General features: G+C 48.4%; 1 protein-coding gene across 3 annotated transcripts in view; it reads right to left on the bottom strand.

Annotated features, from left to right (window-relative positions):
* CACNA1D (calcium voltage-gated channel subunit alpha1 D) overlaps positions 1-15,660 on the bottom strand; it is a 322,894-nt gene that overhangs the window by 12,962 nt on the left and 294,272 nt on the right. For all 3 annotated transcript variants that reach the window (XM_060109148.1, XM_060109149.1, XM_060109147.1), the window contains one exon: positions 10,817-10,947. In XM_060109148.1, the coding sequence (XP_059965131.1) occupies positions 10,817-10,947 (131 nt within the window). The remainder of the gene's footprint in view (positions 1-10,816; positions 10,948-15,660) is intronic.

Here is a 15,660-nt window from a genome sequence, read left to right as displayed (position 1 = left end):
ATTATGTACCTTCATCCATGTCCCAAGGCAGTGTGGGCCAGGAAAACTCTGTTTAAATAACAGCAGATAATCCTATTCACTGTCATTCAACTGACTGGACTAGGTCTGATTAGAAGAAATAGAAAACTATTTATTTGGATAATTTTTAACATCATCCTCTGTTGACGGGTTGACATTTCACTGAAATACACATATGACATAATTGCATAATAAAAACAAAAACTGTCTCCAGCATGTCTTCAATGATACACAAGATTAGGAGAGAGCAGTGAACAAACACAGGACAGAGAATTTGTTTGCAACATAAATCATGGAGGAAATTGAGAGGTGGCCCAAGAGGCCACGTCCAAAGACAAATAAGGACAACATATTTATTAAAGAGACATCAAAGGAGGAGAGAAAGCATCACTCTTCCCAGACAGGAAAGCAGAGGCTCAGAAATCATGATTATATTTTGCTTGCTCCACGCAGGAAGGAACACACCTTCTAAGAGTCAGAGACTGACTTTACTCTTTCACAGGGGATCTGAGGAAAGACAGACAGGGTGGGAGGGGGGAGGTACTATGGAGAGTAGGGGCATCTGCCAGGGTTGGGAATGAGGGAGACAGATGTTCCCAAACTTGAATTGAAACGAAGCTTAAGCACAGCACCCTGAATTTATTACATATCACAAAACATGATAATGAAAAGTTTTCTAGCACACACATCAAGCTAAAAGGTAGCTTAGGCTGCTCCAAAAATTCCATAGGCACAAGTTCCAATTCCCAAAGTGCAGAAATCTATCTTAAACCCTTGAAAAATTTGTTTTTCACAGCCCTTAAAAAAAAAGAGAACATTTTTTTTCTTGAAATAAACACTTTACAATCAGTAAAATTATCTATTCTTTCATATGTCATATCTATGTCTACCTCTATCAGCAAAATACTATTTTAAATTGAAATGTGGTCATTAGCATTTAAACCAACGCAATTAAAGCCATATAAAGTCATTCCATTAACATCACAGTAGAATTATGGTTTTGAATAAACACAGAATTTCTATAAAATATAAACATTATTGATTTGTTTTAAGATGTCCAATCATATAAAATATTAAACAGAATCAAGCCTAGTTTCTGGTTGATTTTTAAATGCTAGATGTTCTCATAAATATTTTTGTTAAAAAAAGAAATGTTGGCGCTTTGCCTGTAGACTGTTGCTTTAAATTTTAGACACCATTTAATTGGAATTTTATAGATATTTACTCTAGTGAATGATTAAGTCACCAAAAAAAAAAAAAACCCCAAACTATAAAACCTCTGTAAATATTTCTGAAGCAATAGCATAAATGTATGATATTTTAACCTCAAGTAGGACCATTCATTTACCTTCCTTTCTCTTGCCCACTTTCAGGGTTAAGTTTTTCCTACCTGGTGCATCTGAAATGCTTTCACTGCCTGTCTCCCTAAGCTAGCGCCATCACTCACACCGGTCGCCTGCCAGCTCTCAGCACGTAGAAACGCCCAGGAACCCCTCCTGAACCTACACTGTAACAGTGCAGATAAGAGATGTGAGTCTCCAGTCGGGACTGGGCCAGGCCATCCATCTTCGGGTATGAGTGCCAGGCTTTCAGGCTCCAGCCGAAGAGCAGAGCCCGGTCTCTATCACAGGCAGGCCTCCCGCAGCCAAGGCCGGCCCTGCTCGGTCATCTCGTTAAAAGCGAGTTCTGGTTAACCCTTTAGCAGGCTTCCGCCCCTACCCAATTAGAAGGGATCATTTTAGACTAGCTCCCTCGGCAGAAAGAACTGGAGATTAAATTCTCATAGCATACACCTGCTCATCTATAAGCCATCCCACCTCCCCTGCATCCCCACATGCACACACATCACACACAGGCACACCCCTTCTTTTGCCATTGCTCTCCACCAGGGAAAATGTGATGGTGTGGCCTTTGCATCCATTATGAACAGTCCTCGAGTTATATATAAACATAAAGGGCTAGAATTACCAGGAAGGCATGCCCGTGAGTCATGCACAGTGACTCCGACCCTGGCTGCAAAGTCAGCTGTAACATTACCATGTAAGTTACCCTGGGGGTGGCACTCAGCTGTGTACATGGCGTTTGTTACCTTCATTTTGAAAGATTAAGGGAAGTTTAAAAAAATTGCCTAAAGTGATCTATGACATTTCCCTGCAACTTAAAAAAAATTATCTAAAGCAATCTGTAACATTTCCTCTGATCTGACAGAGCTATCTGTTTTAGTTCCACCTTAATTCTTGGTTGTAGTTTTAACACGAGCATTGGAGAAATGCTTGCCAGTTTCCTGATAACAGAGAGAGTTTTACTTAAAATGTGGGCTTAGCAGAAGTCACAAATCGAGACCTATTCTGCTAGCATCTTTGTCACTGCAGTGTAACATACTTTATCCCACTACATCTTGGGAGGGAGGGCTGGGGAGGGGAGAGCCAAGATTACTCCCATTTGGCTAAGTGACCTGCCCACGCTAGTGAAGGCTCAGCTAGGGATCGCGATGCGCAGTTCTGCTGTTCCAGTGACACCATGCTGCCCCACCTTTTTGGGTCTACGGGGAAGAGTGCCAGGATCCAGTTCCCACCATGCACTCACTCACGACTGCAACCCCACGTGACTGTGGCTGCCACTCAATCAAGGTGAAACTTCTTACAACTAACTCAGCAGCACTCTTGTAACACGGCAATGACAGAAATCACCAGGTATCACGAAAACTGGTCCTACACTCAGCACACATCCTTGTCTCCACCGTGCCACTCTCAGGAGCTGAGATCCTTACAGACACTTCTCTCTCACACACGAATTCATACCACCATTCCTCCAGATCAGCACCGGCAGTGAGACATGGCTTGTGCGGTACAACTCTCAGCCTGAACGCTGGGGGCTCAGGCACCTCCGTGTATAGGTGAGTGGGCTGGGATTGGGGACGGGCCTGGGAGTTAGGGGACAGTTCAAGGTAGGGGCGGGAGATTGGAAAAAGGCTCCAGCACCCTTTTCCTTTAGGGGGGGATATGGGATCAATCCCCCAGAGCAGCAGTTCTCAAAGTGTGGCCCTAGGACCCTGGGGCCCCCTGAGACACCTTAAGGGGTCCAAGAGGTCATTGTGTTTTGCATAATAAGACAAGGATGCTCTCGGCCTTGTACGCTCTCATCCTCTCCGGAGAGCACAGTGGGGTTTTTCAAAGGCTGCATGAACCTTGGGGATCTCATCTCTCCAGCATCTTTGTGCTTGCATATTCTGCGTTTTAAAAATCTCTGCTTTAATCCCTAAGGTAGTAAATATTGATACATAAGGGTCCTCAATAATTCTTAAGAGCATAAAAGGTTCCTGAGACCAAAAAGTTGTAGAACTTGATGATAACCCGCCCTCAGACAGGCAACACCATCTTTTCCTGGAGCTGGGCTCTTCCCCCATCCAGGATTCCTGTGATTTCCCCTGACCTTTCTCTACTTTGGGAAGAAACATCCTTCTCATGGCTTCTCTGAGTTAGCCTTTGGCATGGGTTGCCTTCACTGTGCCTTAGAATGATGTGCCCTCCCATCACCCCAAACAGCCACCTCTCTCAGGGCTACAGTGTGCCAGGGAGAACTAATTTGTACAGGTAGCTACCCAACCAAGGAACCATGAGTGTTCGCAAGCTCCTGCCTGTGGATAACCAAATCGTGATACGTTTGGGCTAAAGAGGGCTACTAGGTGGGTGTTAGTCAATTACACGCCACAGTAATTAAGACCTTCTGCGATGACATCATGTAACTTTCCTTATTTTCAGTAATTCTATCGTCTCAAAGACTTTTGAAAATAATAATTACTATTCTTAGAGAGGAACGATCGCCTGCCTTTAAGAGTAGAGAATCCAGTACCCAATAATCCTGTGGATCAACTGAAGTTTTAATTAGGTCACACCATAGAATAAGCTATTGAAGAAGAGCCTGAGGCCCGATCCTACATCTGTGTCCCTATGATGGATTCTGGACTGCATTGTGTCTTCCATCCAGGAGCTTAAGAGTTTAGCACCATGGATTCTGGTGTTGGGCACCGAGTTTGCTGAGTCTGTCAATCTGACATATTAAACTTGACTTGTCTCTTACAACTTTTCTACGTTTAAAGCTACTCTTCTTTTAAGGTCCTAGGGAAAAGGACAGAGGTATCTGCAGTTTGCCTGTGAACCAGGTTCCAGGGAAGCCTTGTTTCCCTTTCGAGCGAGGCGGGAGGTAGCCCCGACAACTTCTGGCTGTCCTTTACCAACTGGTCTCAGCCACCAGCCACCCAAGGGCCGTCACTCAGCACACAGCCAGGCCCACGTTGGGCAAGATCCTCACGTTCCATTTAGACCGTTCCATAAATCCTACCTAGACAGTTACTGTTTTCCAGTTTCTAATTTGGAAGGACTGTGCAGAAAGGCATGTGGAGACACCAGCCACATGGATTGCTTAGAGCTGTTCTGCTGAGGCTCTGGTGTATAGAGACTTAGATCTAGAAGACAGATGGTCACTGTGGGCCTCTGAGATGGGGTGACACAGACAGGGGGCGGGGGTGAGCACATACGCTCCCTTTAGTATTTAATAAACGACATCAGAGTTGGTCAGGGACAGAGGGATCGTTTGTGACAGTGGATAAACACCTTACCTGTGCCCATAGAGCTGACCAGCTTCTTTTTCAGGGATGATACACCACATACCTAATAACTGGTTTATCCCGGGCACTACCCGGTCAGAGCAGAGGTGGGCCTTCGGACCAGAATAGGCTCCCAGAGGTCCCTGCTACACCAGGCATTCGCCCTTTAGTTACCGAATCACAGAGGGGTTTGGTGCAGCGCTGGGATGTTAGCAGGGGGTGAGGACACTCAAAGTGCTGGGGGCCACAGCTGTCAACTAGCAGGTACAGCTGTGCTTCAACATTTTCACAGGGGTCACCCCCATGCCCACGTCACCACCCATGGTGCTGTGTGAAGAGGTCAACCCTGTTCTCTGGCCCCACGGACTCTGCTGTGAGAATCCAGAAAACCCACCACGAGCTCCTAGACTTAAGACAGTCTGCACACATGGGAACAGAATCGGGGGCCAGGCCTGTTTCCCAAGTGGAACAAAGGTCACAGCACAGAAGACATCACTGGAGCAGACCTCCAGGCTGGGAGGGACCCTCTCAGTCATGCATAGGACGGGCCTGGGGGACTTCTGCTAGCACCACTCTTCCCACTGGCTACACGGCTCCCCCACCCTGCCTGGCTGTGGATGAGCACAGCCAGGAGCCGGGCTTCCCCACATCCTGGGCCTCTCCACGCCCTGCACACACGCACACATGCACGCAGCCTCCAGTCTGCACAGACCAGGGCTTGTAACCCTTCTCTTCTCTAGACATTTCAGGAACTTCAAGGTTTTGCACTAAGGTTACTTTTGAATACCTCTGGGTATCTTGGGCTCAGCATCAGGTGTACTGACTCCTCAACTACTGCTTGGAATCAGCTGAGAATTTCAGAGGCGACCCCCCCCCCCCGAAGCAACTTCTTGTGCAAAAAAATCTACTTTTTGTAAGATGTGAGAAAACAACCTGAAGAGTTACTTCTGTTTACATCTTTATGCATTTCCTAGATATCTCAAAAAGGGGAGAATTCTCTTTCTCGATGGACCACTACAGAACAGAGAAGAGGTCAAAGAAAAACAAGAATTTCTTAAAGTTCTGGTAGTAAACAGGCATATGATATTATTATTGTTGTAGTCTTAATAATAAGCAATTATACGTTCAAAGTGCTTTACAATCACTTAGCTATTCCTCACAACAGCCCTGTGAGGTAGGTCGACATTATTACCCCCATTTTACAGATGGGGAAACTGAGGCACAGAGAGGTTAAGTGTCTTGCCCAAGGTCACACAGCAAGTGAACGCTGGAACTGGGACTAGAACCCAGGTTCCCTGACTCCCAGTGTCCTTGAAACTGGACCACACTGCTTCCAAAGAGGCATCCCCAGACTGGCTTTGAATTAAAGACGGACAATGTCGGATGAGGTTTGGGTGTGGTGGTATTTCCCGCGGACGCGTTAAGATGGAACCTGAGGTGTCGCCTGGGTTGGTTTGGGCATGCAGGTGTATGTGTTAGTTTAAATGGGGGTGTCTGAGCTTCCTGTCCTGTCCACATCTCCCTGTATCCTGCACTGGTCACTGCAGAGAGCGGAGCTGGATGGTCAGGAGGTCATGATGGACTGGCATATATAAAAGGGACTTTGTCAGCCCAGTGCCAAGGGGCCTGCCAGTCTTTGGTAGTTCAGGTAAACTAGGGATGCAGGACTTTGGAATGGAGTCAGCTGCCCACCTTACGCAGGTCTGTTTAATCTTTTTATTAATTTATTTTTTTTTTTTTTACTGGCCAGCATCAGGAAGTTGTGTTCATTTCATTTCTCTGTGGAGCGGCTGCCCCCCTCCTTTGCTCTCTCTCACTCTTTCCCTTTCTCTGAGTCTCTGCTTGGAAGGGAAAACTGTTAAGCCTTGCTCGTTCCCTTTCATGAAAAGGAGCCACCACGAGCAGCGTCCGCGACAGGAGACCACGGCTCCGCAGTTGAGCCACGGCCCTGCTTCCACCTTCCGGAGGAGTGCTTTGCTTGGAAGGGGTCTCTCTGGGGCCTTGGGTTTGCTTTTTCCTGCATTTCTCCCGAAATGCTGTTTCAGTAGAAATAAGCCCACTTGAGACTTTTCCCTTTCAAGGCCTTAGCCACAAACGCCTTCCGACTAACGAGCTTGGTGCTGTAGCTCAGGCAGAAAATTCTAAAGCATCCGTTCAAGCATCTGAAACAAATGAATCAGCCAGTGAAATCTCATCTGTTAGCATCTGTTCTTCTCTTAGATTAAAAAAGAAAAAAAAAAAAGCCTTTTTATGGCTTTAGACGGAACCATGCTTTTAAAAAAAAGACAAAAAATCTTGCTCATTTTTAGACTGAGGTGACTAGATAACAGGTGTGGGATATTCTACAGGTTCAATGTTTGTGGAATATCCCATTTTCCTTTATCTTTATGCCCGAGCCTCTCCGAGGGGGCCACATCAAGGACTGAGAGTCATTTGGTTCCGGTCCACCACCCGCATTTCTACTGGGCCACCTACACCATCACCTGCCAGCTGGGGCTCAGGCTTCCACATTATAAAACCTAACCACCTAATTCTTTGCAAGCCGGAAATGACGGTCTCCTCCTTAAACCCAACTTCCAAACAGGTAAGGGGAAAAAAAAAAGAAAAGAAAAGAAAAATCTATTCCTCTCAAGTCCTCCTGTCCTGAAGATGGGCAGACTCCCATCTGGGATGAGTGGGGAACAGTCTCCCCTCAGTCCACCGGCGTGTCTTTTGCAAAAAGGAAATCCTCGAACGTTGAAAGAAAAAGAAATGAACAAAACTTTCCCCACTCTGGGATCTTTTTTCTTTTTCTAATCCGTGAAATACTGGACTAATTAGTGTCTGTATATTGCAGTCCTCATCTGGAAGATCTGATGAGGCATTACTATTTGCTGGGAAGGGGACAGCATTTTCGTGGCTGCAGAGCTGTGTTCCTTTATTTACTTGCTCCTTGGGGAAATTTGCAGGTCACTGGGATGCAGCAACAATGGATGAAGAGCAAAGGCTGAGTCAAACTAAAGTGAATATGGCATGTAGGGGATGAGTGAGAGAAAAAAAAAAAAAAAAAGCCTGATGCAGCTTCTCTCTGATTCCCTCTGGAGAGGGGCTGGAGAGAAGGCTGGCTTTAATGATGAAGATGGATGGACGGATGGAAACTGCACACTCATTCAGACCACAGAGGCCAGAGGACACCAGGTGCCAAGCTCCTACCCACACGTGGATCCAGGAGCTCCTCAAGCCACCCCCCTTCATGTAGAAGGGGCCCTGCAGTTGGTCTGAACAGAGGGAGACCAGATGGAGCCCACAGAGTTGATAACCAGAGTGCATCTGTGTGCCCTCCGAAACCATCCCAATGCGGGCGGCGGGGGGACAGAGAACGTGGACCAGCTCTGATCCTGCTCAGACAGACTGCACCCTATGCAGCACAAGCACGCACTGGCCTAGGTCTTGAGTCCTGTGCTCACCTGACACCCACACTCCATTTTTCATTAGTAATTGGGCTTTCAGCCTCCCGGCACCCCTGGCACAGGGAGATGCAACTCATCCCACTTCTGGACAGGCCGTGCCCACCTTGGGGAGCTTTCCTGAGGATCTGTGTACTTATCCTAGCGCCACGGTTGATCCATTTCTCCTCCCACCGCCATCTGACCCCGCTTCCCTAACTGCCGCATCGTCATGTAATATTTCCTCAATGCAGAAAGGAAGTGCCTCGTCGTGCTAATTAAATGTAGAGTGACAAATCACATTTGAAGCCCTTTCTAGAGCACAGGAAGCCAAAAATGTAATGAGAACTATCCTTCATGGAAACAAAAATTTTCTGTTTTTAATGTTTGCTGCAGAATCAAATGCATTTTCGGAATGTATCTGTCAAGATTATGAACACAACTTAATTTACTAGGCTGGGTACTCAACATAAATTATAGTCACAGCCTCAACTCCCAATGGAACCGTGTGGAAATGTGTTGATATTGGCATCTAACTGGAGATATTTTAATTTCACCAAGGAAAGGAAAATTCTATAAACAACGAAATGAAAAAATGTCCAGGGGAAAAACATTATTGTGACACAATGTAACAGAGTCTTTTTAACCCACGATGTATACATGTAGCTTCAGCATCACTTGAACTTTCAACTTAAACTCTCAGTGAAACCCACCCATGAAATGTGATTATTAATTACGTAGCCATGTGTTGTTGTTCAGGTTTTTAAAACATCCAAACACTATATCCAGCCACCAGAGCAAGCACCGAAGCCATCTAATTGGGAAGCCTTGGGGACTCAGTAAAGGTATAACCCTGTATCCAGATGGTCATCATATATGCCTTCCACAGAAAACAGAAGGGTCTCAGCACAACGCTACCTTGGTTACTGTAAATTACGACACAGCCATCCATGAAAGAGTATGTTTCCCCCTCCAGAAAAGTCATCAAGCCGCAAGGACTAGAATCTGAGAACAGCAAGCAGTTCCCTACAAGGAGGGGATCACGACACTCTGGAATTTGGCCCCCTAGTCCTCCAGGCCCAGCGCTGCTTTAGGGAAGAGCCTGCAGAAGCATGATTATCACTCCCTGCCCTTGCACCCAGTTTGGCCACGCCGCCCTCTAGAACGTATGGACCAGACCTGTTCAAAGTTTGCAAACACATCTTTTCAGTTTGCTTCTCTCTAAGTCTACTTGTGAGCTGTGATCAGGAGAAAGGCTGTCACTTGTAAACTGGATGGGTCAGAGGTGAAAGCTTTATTCAAATTCTGCAGGCTGAGATGGCAATCAGCTATTCAAGCCTGTGATTCACTGAACTCCCTCTAGGAGGTGTGATCAGAGGAAGAAAGATCAGAAATTGTCTTTGGTCAGATTCAGCATCCATCCTTCCCCACCCCACCCCCCAGCGCCGTCTGGGCAGAGCCCAGGTTGCATCATGAATCAACAGGTCACTGTCACACAAGGTCATCTCCTAACCCGCCATATGCACACACCCCACCCCACTTCCTTCACGCATTCATTGTCATTCATGTTCATTCTCTCTCAGGGAGATCACAGACAAGCCTTCACTTTGGTAATTACCATCACTGAGAACACAAGACAATGCAGGGCATTTTCCCCCAGAAAAAAAGCAAAAGACTATTCCATGTTGAACCTTACCCATACCAACAAGGCCCAGTTTAAGACAAATGGTGATAACAGGGACATAAAAGGCAAAAGTTCTTTATCTTATGCATAATGGACTCAACGTGCTCCGGACAGCAGAGATGACAGGGCTTTTGATTAATTTGGACAGTTGTTTCTGACAGCTTGCCAACCTCTGTAGTTCCATTCTTGTAGTCCTTAGCATCTTTTCCTCATTCCTTCTCCACTCTGCTTTCTCAGTCACAGCACTCACAGGCTTCCCTTCCTAGCCCCTCTTCATGCACGTCTCCACTGGGACTCCCTTTCCCCACACACCTGCTTCCCACCAGGGCTTTGGGCTTACCTAGGATTCTACACCCTTGAATGCACGGACCCTAGTTAGAACCAGAGGTTCCTGAAACCACATCCCCCCTCCAGGTGCCCGGGCGGGGCCCGGGCGGGTGACGGGACCAGAGGCTGGCTGGGTCGAGAGAGAACAGCATTTGCACAGCAAGCCTCACGGCCATCAGGAGACAACACGCAGAGACAGACACACCACACGCGCGCGCACACACACACACACACTCACACACGCACACATGCACTAGGAGGTGATGGATGTTACTGAGATGGACCAAAAACCAACAAGCAGTGGGGTAAGAAACAAACAGAAACAAAACAAAGCACTTGCGTTCAGATGGAAAGCTGTTTCGTGGGCGGCTAGGGCCCGAGCCCGAGGCTGGGGGAAGGTGGGTGCCTGCTTGGAGGACGCTGCCTTTGGAGAAGCCTGGGGGAGACAAGGCATGAGGGCAGCTCTGGCTCCCCTCCCGCCAGGGATGTGCCTCGGCCACTGTCCTGGGGGCCCTGCCCCACGGGCCGGGCCACAGTGGACGCGGATGCAGGGGCACGCCAGAGAAAGCAGGGAGGGGGAGGCACTTACCTGGTGGCCCAGAAATGGCTAGTCCACATTTGGGGGAGTGTGCAGTATCTCAGTTTAAACAAAATCCTGGTGGTACTGCTCAACCATGAATAGTCAGCTCTCTAGTATTTCAAATAAGCTCGTAAAATCGTTAGTGAAAAAGAGAAAAAGACAAAACAACAATTCACCTGTAGGGCAATTGTGCTGTTCTTCGCGGGGTATTTTCCCACCAGTCCTTGTTCTTTCCGTTTCTTGAATTTCCTAAAGTAGTCCTGTATCAGGAAAGTGGCATAGAACTTCCCCACGGTTACCTCATCATCTAAACGGAGAGACCAGACAGAGCTCTCCCGAATCAGCATATTTGCAGCAAGAGCCTAAACACTCACTTCTGGCTGGGGCTGGGGGCTAGGGGCAGGGCAAGACGGGGCACGAGGCACTGAGCTCTCGCTTAGGACACGGGAGACTAAATCTAGCGAAAAGCAAGGTTGTGCAAAGCAGTTAAGGCTCAAAATTAGAGTCAGTTAAATAAACTGATGCTCAAAATTGCAGAAAATAATACACTTGTCATGAGTTTAATAGAGCAGCATATTAGTAACACTATGAAGTGCCGTCTTGGTTACTGATTCAAAATAAAAACTACAAAACAAAAAAAGCCTTCATGGGTCATATTTTCACCCCTGCGCATAGGGATTTGCATGTGTAATTACCACGAATGCCCAGGACAATTAACCATCCAAATCCCAATGCCTGGAGATAAAGATAGAGACCTCAGAAAGGTGACAGACAGGCTTGGAAGGAGAGGACATTTCTGAAAAGTGGCTGCAGACCCAGATTTTCATGTGCCCCCTTAATTCTCTGCCAATAGCCTCCACATGTCATTTCTTGGTTTGTAATTCAGAACTGCTTGTTTTCGATACTGCAAGTGACAGCTCCAACTAACCTCAAAGTTGAGCTGACTTATTTCTGCTTTGTTCAGAAACAACCCCATCGTGTGTGGCTGGGGAGCTGGAACTCTGCCGAGCGTGATTAAAGGTGATGCATGAGGCAGAATAGGGGCTCTGGCTGTCTCCTGGGAAACCATCCTGGCAGTGCCCGTGTGCCCAGGAGTCTCCACAAGGCCTGCTCACCCCCACATCTGTCCAGGGCCCCCGGGGGTTACTGACCACGGTTCGCAGAGGCTGGGAGGTAGGAATGGCTGCTGCCCTCAGGCTTTAGCACAGTTCCACTTGTGGCCAGGCTGCTCTCGCAACTTACGTGCCATCTTGGGTAAGGGGCTCGGACTCTCTGGGCTTGCGTTCTCACCCGTAAACAGGCCTAAGCCTCTCTGAGGAGAAGCTGTGAGGATTACGGGAGAAGAGGCCAGTAGAACACTCTGGGTGGTCCTAAGTGCCGGGGGCGGGGGATGGTGAGCCATCAGAGTCACCATTATTTTACAACCCGCCAACAGTGGCATCCACTGAAATGGATCATAGAGCATGACGGGGTGGGGGACACTGGGACCCTCCTGGGTGGGGTGTATTCTGTGGCCGTGAGGGGGGTATCCCCGTCTGGACACTGCTGGGCCATCCTGGGCTTCCCGCGGCCCCCAACTTCCTTGTCAGAAGCTACTCAGTGTTACTGTGTGAGAAGATGCCTGGCGGTGGTCAGCCTTGAGGAGTGTGTTGCATTCCTTCTAAACCCAAGCCCGGCAAGTCTGGGAACGGTGTAGGGGCCACCAAAGTGAACCTAGGGCTTTGGGTAGATGTGAAACCAGGTCCCTCATCAGTCTCGGGCTGGTCCAAATGGTCTAACAACGCACTGTCCAGAGGCAGGAAGGCGACAGGGGAGTGGATAGAGGTTCCATGACTTGCCCCAGGCCAGGTGAGTTGGGATGAGGGACCCCTGGGCCTGGGCTCTCCTCTTTACCCCACCACCTCCCTGCTCCACTACAAGGGCCACCTGCTCCTCTGGGGCCGCCTCTCCTGGAGTACAAGTCTACCTCCCCACCGGGCCACATGGCAGGAGGGGGACCGAGTGCGGCCTGAGAATCCCAGGGGCAGCCAGCCTCTGCCGGCCAGGGTTTCCACTCTTCTCTGTGGGCTCCCACGAAAAACACTGGCTGTACTCACAGAAGGCCCACCTCATCCCATGCTGGGATGCTTCCAGCAAAAGCAGGCCTAACCTTTCTCTCCCTTCCACCTGGATGGTGCTAACCTAGAGGGGCCAAGGGGGCTCCTGTGGGAGGGTCTTGGCTCTTCCTGGCCCAGAACCTGGGGGGCGGTGTACTCAGTGAAGAGGGCAGATCAGGTTTCTGCCCAAGGGGCAGCTCCAGGGCAGAGGTGCCCACCTAGGGCTCTGCAGGGCAGGCCTCTCAAGGGTCACTTGGCCTTTTGCACTGAGATGCTGAGCTATTGAAACTGGGCCCAGGAAGAGTCTTAAGAACAGGGAAAGTCAAAGCTACAGCAGGTCAGAAAAGGAAGGAAGAGGAGTAAGTGCAGTGAGGCCGTCTGGGCTCAGGACGGCAGAGAGCGACGGGGTCGGCCCCGAGTGCTTCTCAGGGCAAAAGAGCCAAAGATCCAGGTCCGGGGCGAAGGCCCAAAGACGAAGAAGAGCCCCTGGGAGGAGGAGGGACTTCTAAAGGAGGGGGGAAGATCCATAAAATGGCAGGAGACTAGAGGAGAGGTGAGAACACGAGCAAGAGCCAGGTGGGAAATGAGACAGCTCAGCAGAGAGGCTGTCACCGTGGCCAAAGGTGCCGCGAGAGCCTGGAATTCTGGCCTGGGTTCCAGGCTCGTTCCTGAGTATCGCCTCATCAAGCTCGTGATGACCTCGGCGGGGAGTGGGGCTCACATCACCCCTGTGCTGGCAAAGCCTTCTAAGGTGGGCACCTACTCTGCTCTGTCACCAGGGCTGTAAGGGGCCCCCGAGTGACCCACATCAACCAGTCACAGGTGCAGGGCTGGCCTGGCTCAGTTTTCTGCCCTCTGACCAAGTTACAGTGGGCGGGACACCGAGCCCCTCAGCCGTGGGAGCTACCCGTCCGCTGGCCCAGAGGGTCGTAAATATGCTCTCCTTTTCTAAGTGCCCCACGGTGTGGGAAAGGCTGGGACCCAGTGGTAAAAGGGGAAAAACAAAGAGGCAAGGGGTGAATGCAGATGCTACAACCCTGTGCAGCAACTCAACCAGAGTCTGTCCACCGAAGCCTGAAGTTACCACCTATGGAAGTTCAGTGACGAGAGCACTTATTTGAGATTCAACCTGGATAAGCTCCAGCACATCCACAACCCATGCCATGGAACTTCTGGAGTGTTCCATGCCTTATTGAGGCACTGTTTTTGTTCCAGGTTTCTCAGTGGTCTTACTGCCATTTTGGAAGAGATTAACCCTTGTCATCCTAACTCCCCAATCCATGCTAAGAAATAACAGAGAGAAAACCAGGGCCCGCTATTGGACCAAGAAAGCGGAAGACTATGTAGCCTTCGTGAGAAGGCCAGTAGGGCTAAAAGCTGATCAGTTTTTCCAAGGAAGGGAGCCAAATTCTGGACTTTTTTTCTGGTGAAATGAAACGAAAGGAAGTTTCACAGTAATGCGAATGACTCTCTCCAGGCAAGCCTTGCCAGGATGGGCGCTGATGTGAGAGAGACTGGGCTGTAATGAGGCTGGCGTTTCAAGAGAGACGGGAGGTGCGGGTGCCATTAAGGCAGGTCCCCCCAGACAGGTGGAGCCCGCTACTCTGAAGCATGCGTCTGCATCGTGAGAAACATGTAGGGGAATACAACTGGCAAGAGATAACTCCGATTCCATGCCACCACCCTAAAACAGAATTGCTTCAGAATATTCTGAAAGACTGAGACTTGAAAGGAATGGAGGCTGTAGAAAAAGCTCAAGCACATTGTTACAACGATTGGAAAAAGCAATTCGTCTCAGCCATGCGAGCACCTGGGTGTGCAGCTAAAAAGAAAAGAACGAAAACCAAAGGTTCGTTTTAAGCGTGCAGTATCCGTTCTCCTGTGGAGAGCCAGGGTTCTCTCTCTAGGCGGGAGTTTTCATTTTGGTTTTGTTCTTTCAGTGTTTTGTTTTGCACACTATTCCTTTATCATTTCTTTGTGGGCCATCTTTCCCAGCTTTGAGCCGGTGGCCCTGCCAGCTCTGGGTGGCTCCCTCCAGCCACAAAAAAGCTCATCCTGCTTCTGGATTCATGCCGGAGAGCGGAGCTGGCCAGCATGCTGCTCTCTCTGCCCCCGAGAGCCAGAGGTTGTCACCTTCTCAAAAGGAGAGGCCACCGTCCTGGCTCAGCTTCTGGACCTGAGCCAGCCCAATCTGGAGGCTGCAGGAGCAGTGACACTATAAAATTTCAGTTGGTTACAAAACACAGCAAACGCTTCTAACGTGCCCAGGGCTAGAGGGTAAAGTGCAGGCATGTTGGCACTGAGCAAACGGATCCTGCACCTTTAAAACTGGAAAATAAAAGTCAAAACGCAATCACCTCCACTTGTAAGTCCATGTAAACTTAGACAAAAATGGAAATACAGTATCTGTATTATATATATATATGTATTATATATATATATATATATATATATATATATAAATCTGAGAAAAGTTTAGTCAGTTATTTTATGATAACAAAAGGAAATAAGCATGCCTGTTAGTTCTGTCTCTAAATTCTAAACAAAGGGATGTTTTTGGTAATTATGGTAGCAGATCCAGTCTTAAGAACATTTCAAAAACACCATTTTCTGAAAGCTTTTTTGTGTGTGTGAGAAGTTTTCAACAGTATGTTGAAGGACATAGGAAAACTAGTTTTAAACACTTCATTTTGGGCAAAAAAAACACCCCCAGACAAAAATAGGCTTTTGGTTTTGAGGCAGCAAGCTTGTTCTCCTAACATTAATTCCTCTACCCACAAGAGAACCCTGGCTTCAACCATGTGGGTCTTGATTTCCTGCTCACTGAAGCCTCTCCTTTGCCTGCAATGGTCTTCATGTTACCCCAAATCATTACACCAATGGCTGAAGGGCCTTTAGCTGTTGGCCTCAATGTTCTGGCTGGT

Source organism: Mesoplodon densirostris, chromosome 10 (assembly GCF_025265405.1).
Source record: "Mesoplodon densirostris isolate mMesDen1 chromosome 10, mMesDen1 primary haplotype, whole genome shotgun sequence".
NCBI lineage: Eukaryota > Metazoa > Chordata > Mammalia > Artiodactyla > Ziphiidae > Mesoplodon > Mesoplodon densirostris.
This window is presented reverse-complemented; position numbering and strand designations above follow the sequence as displayed.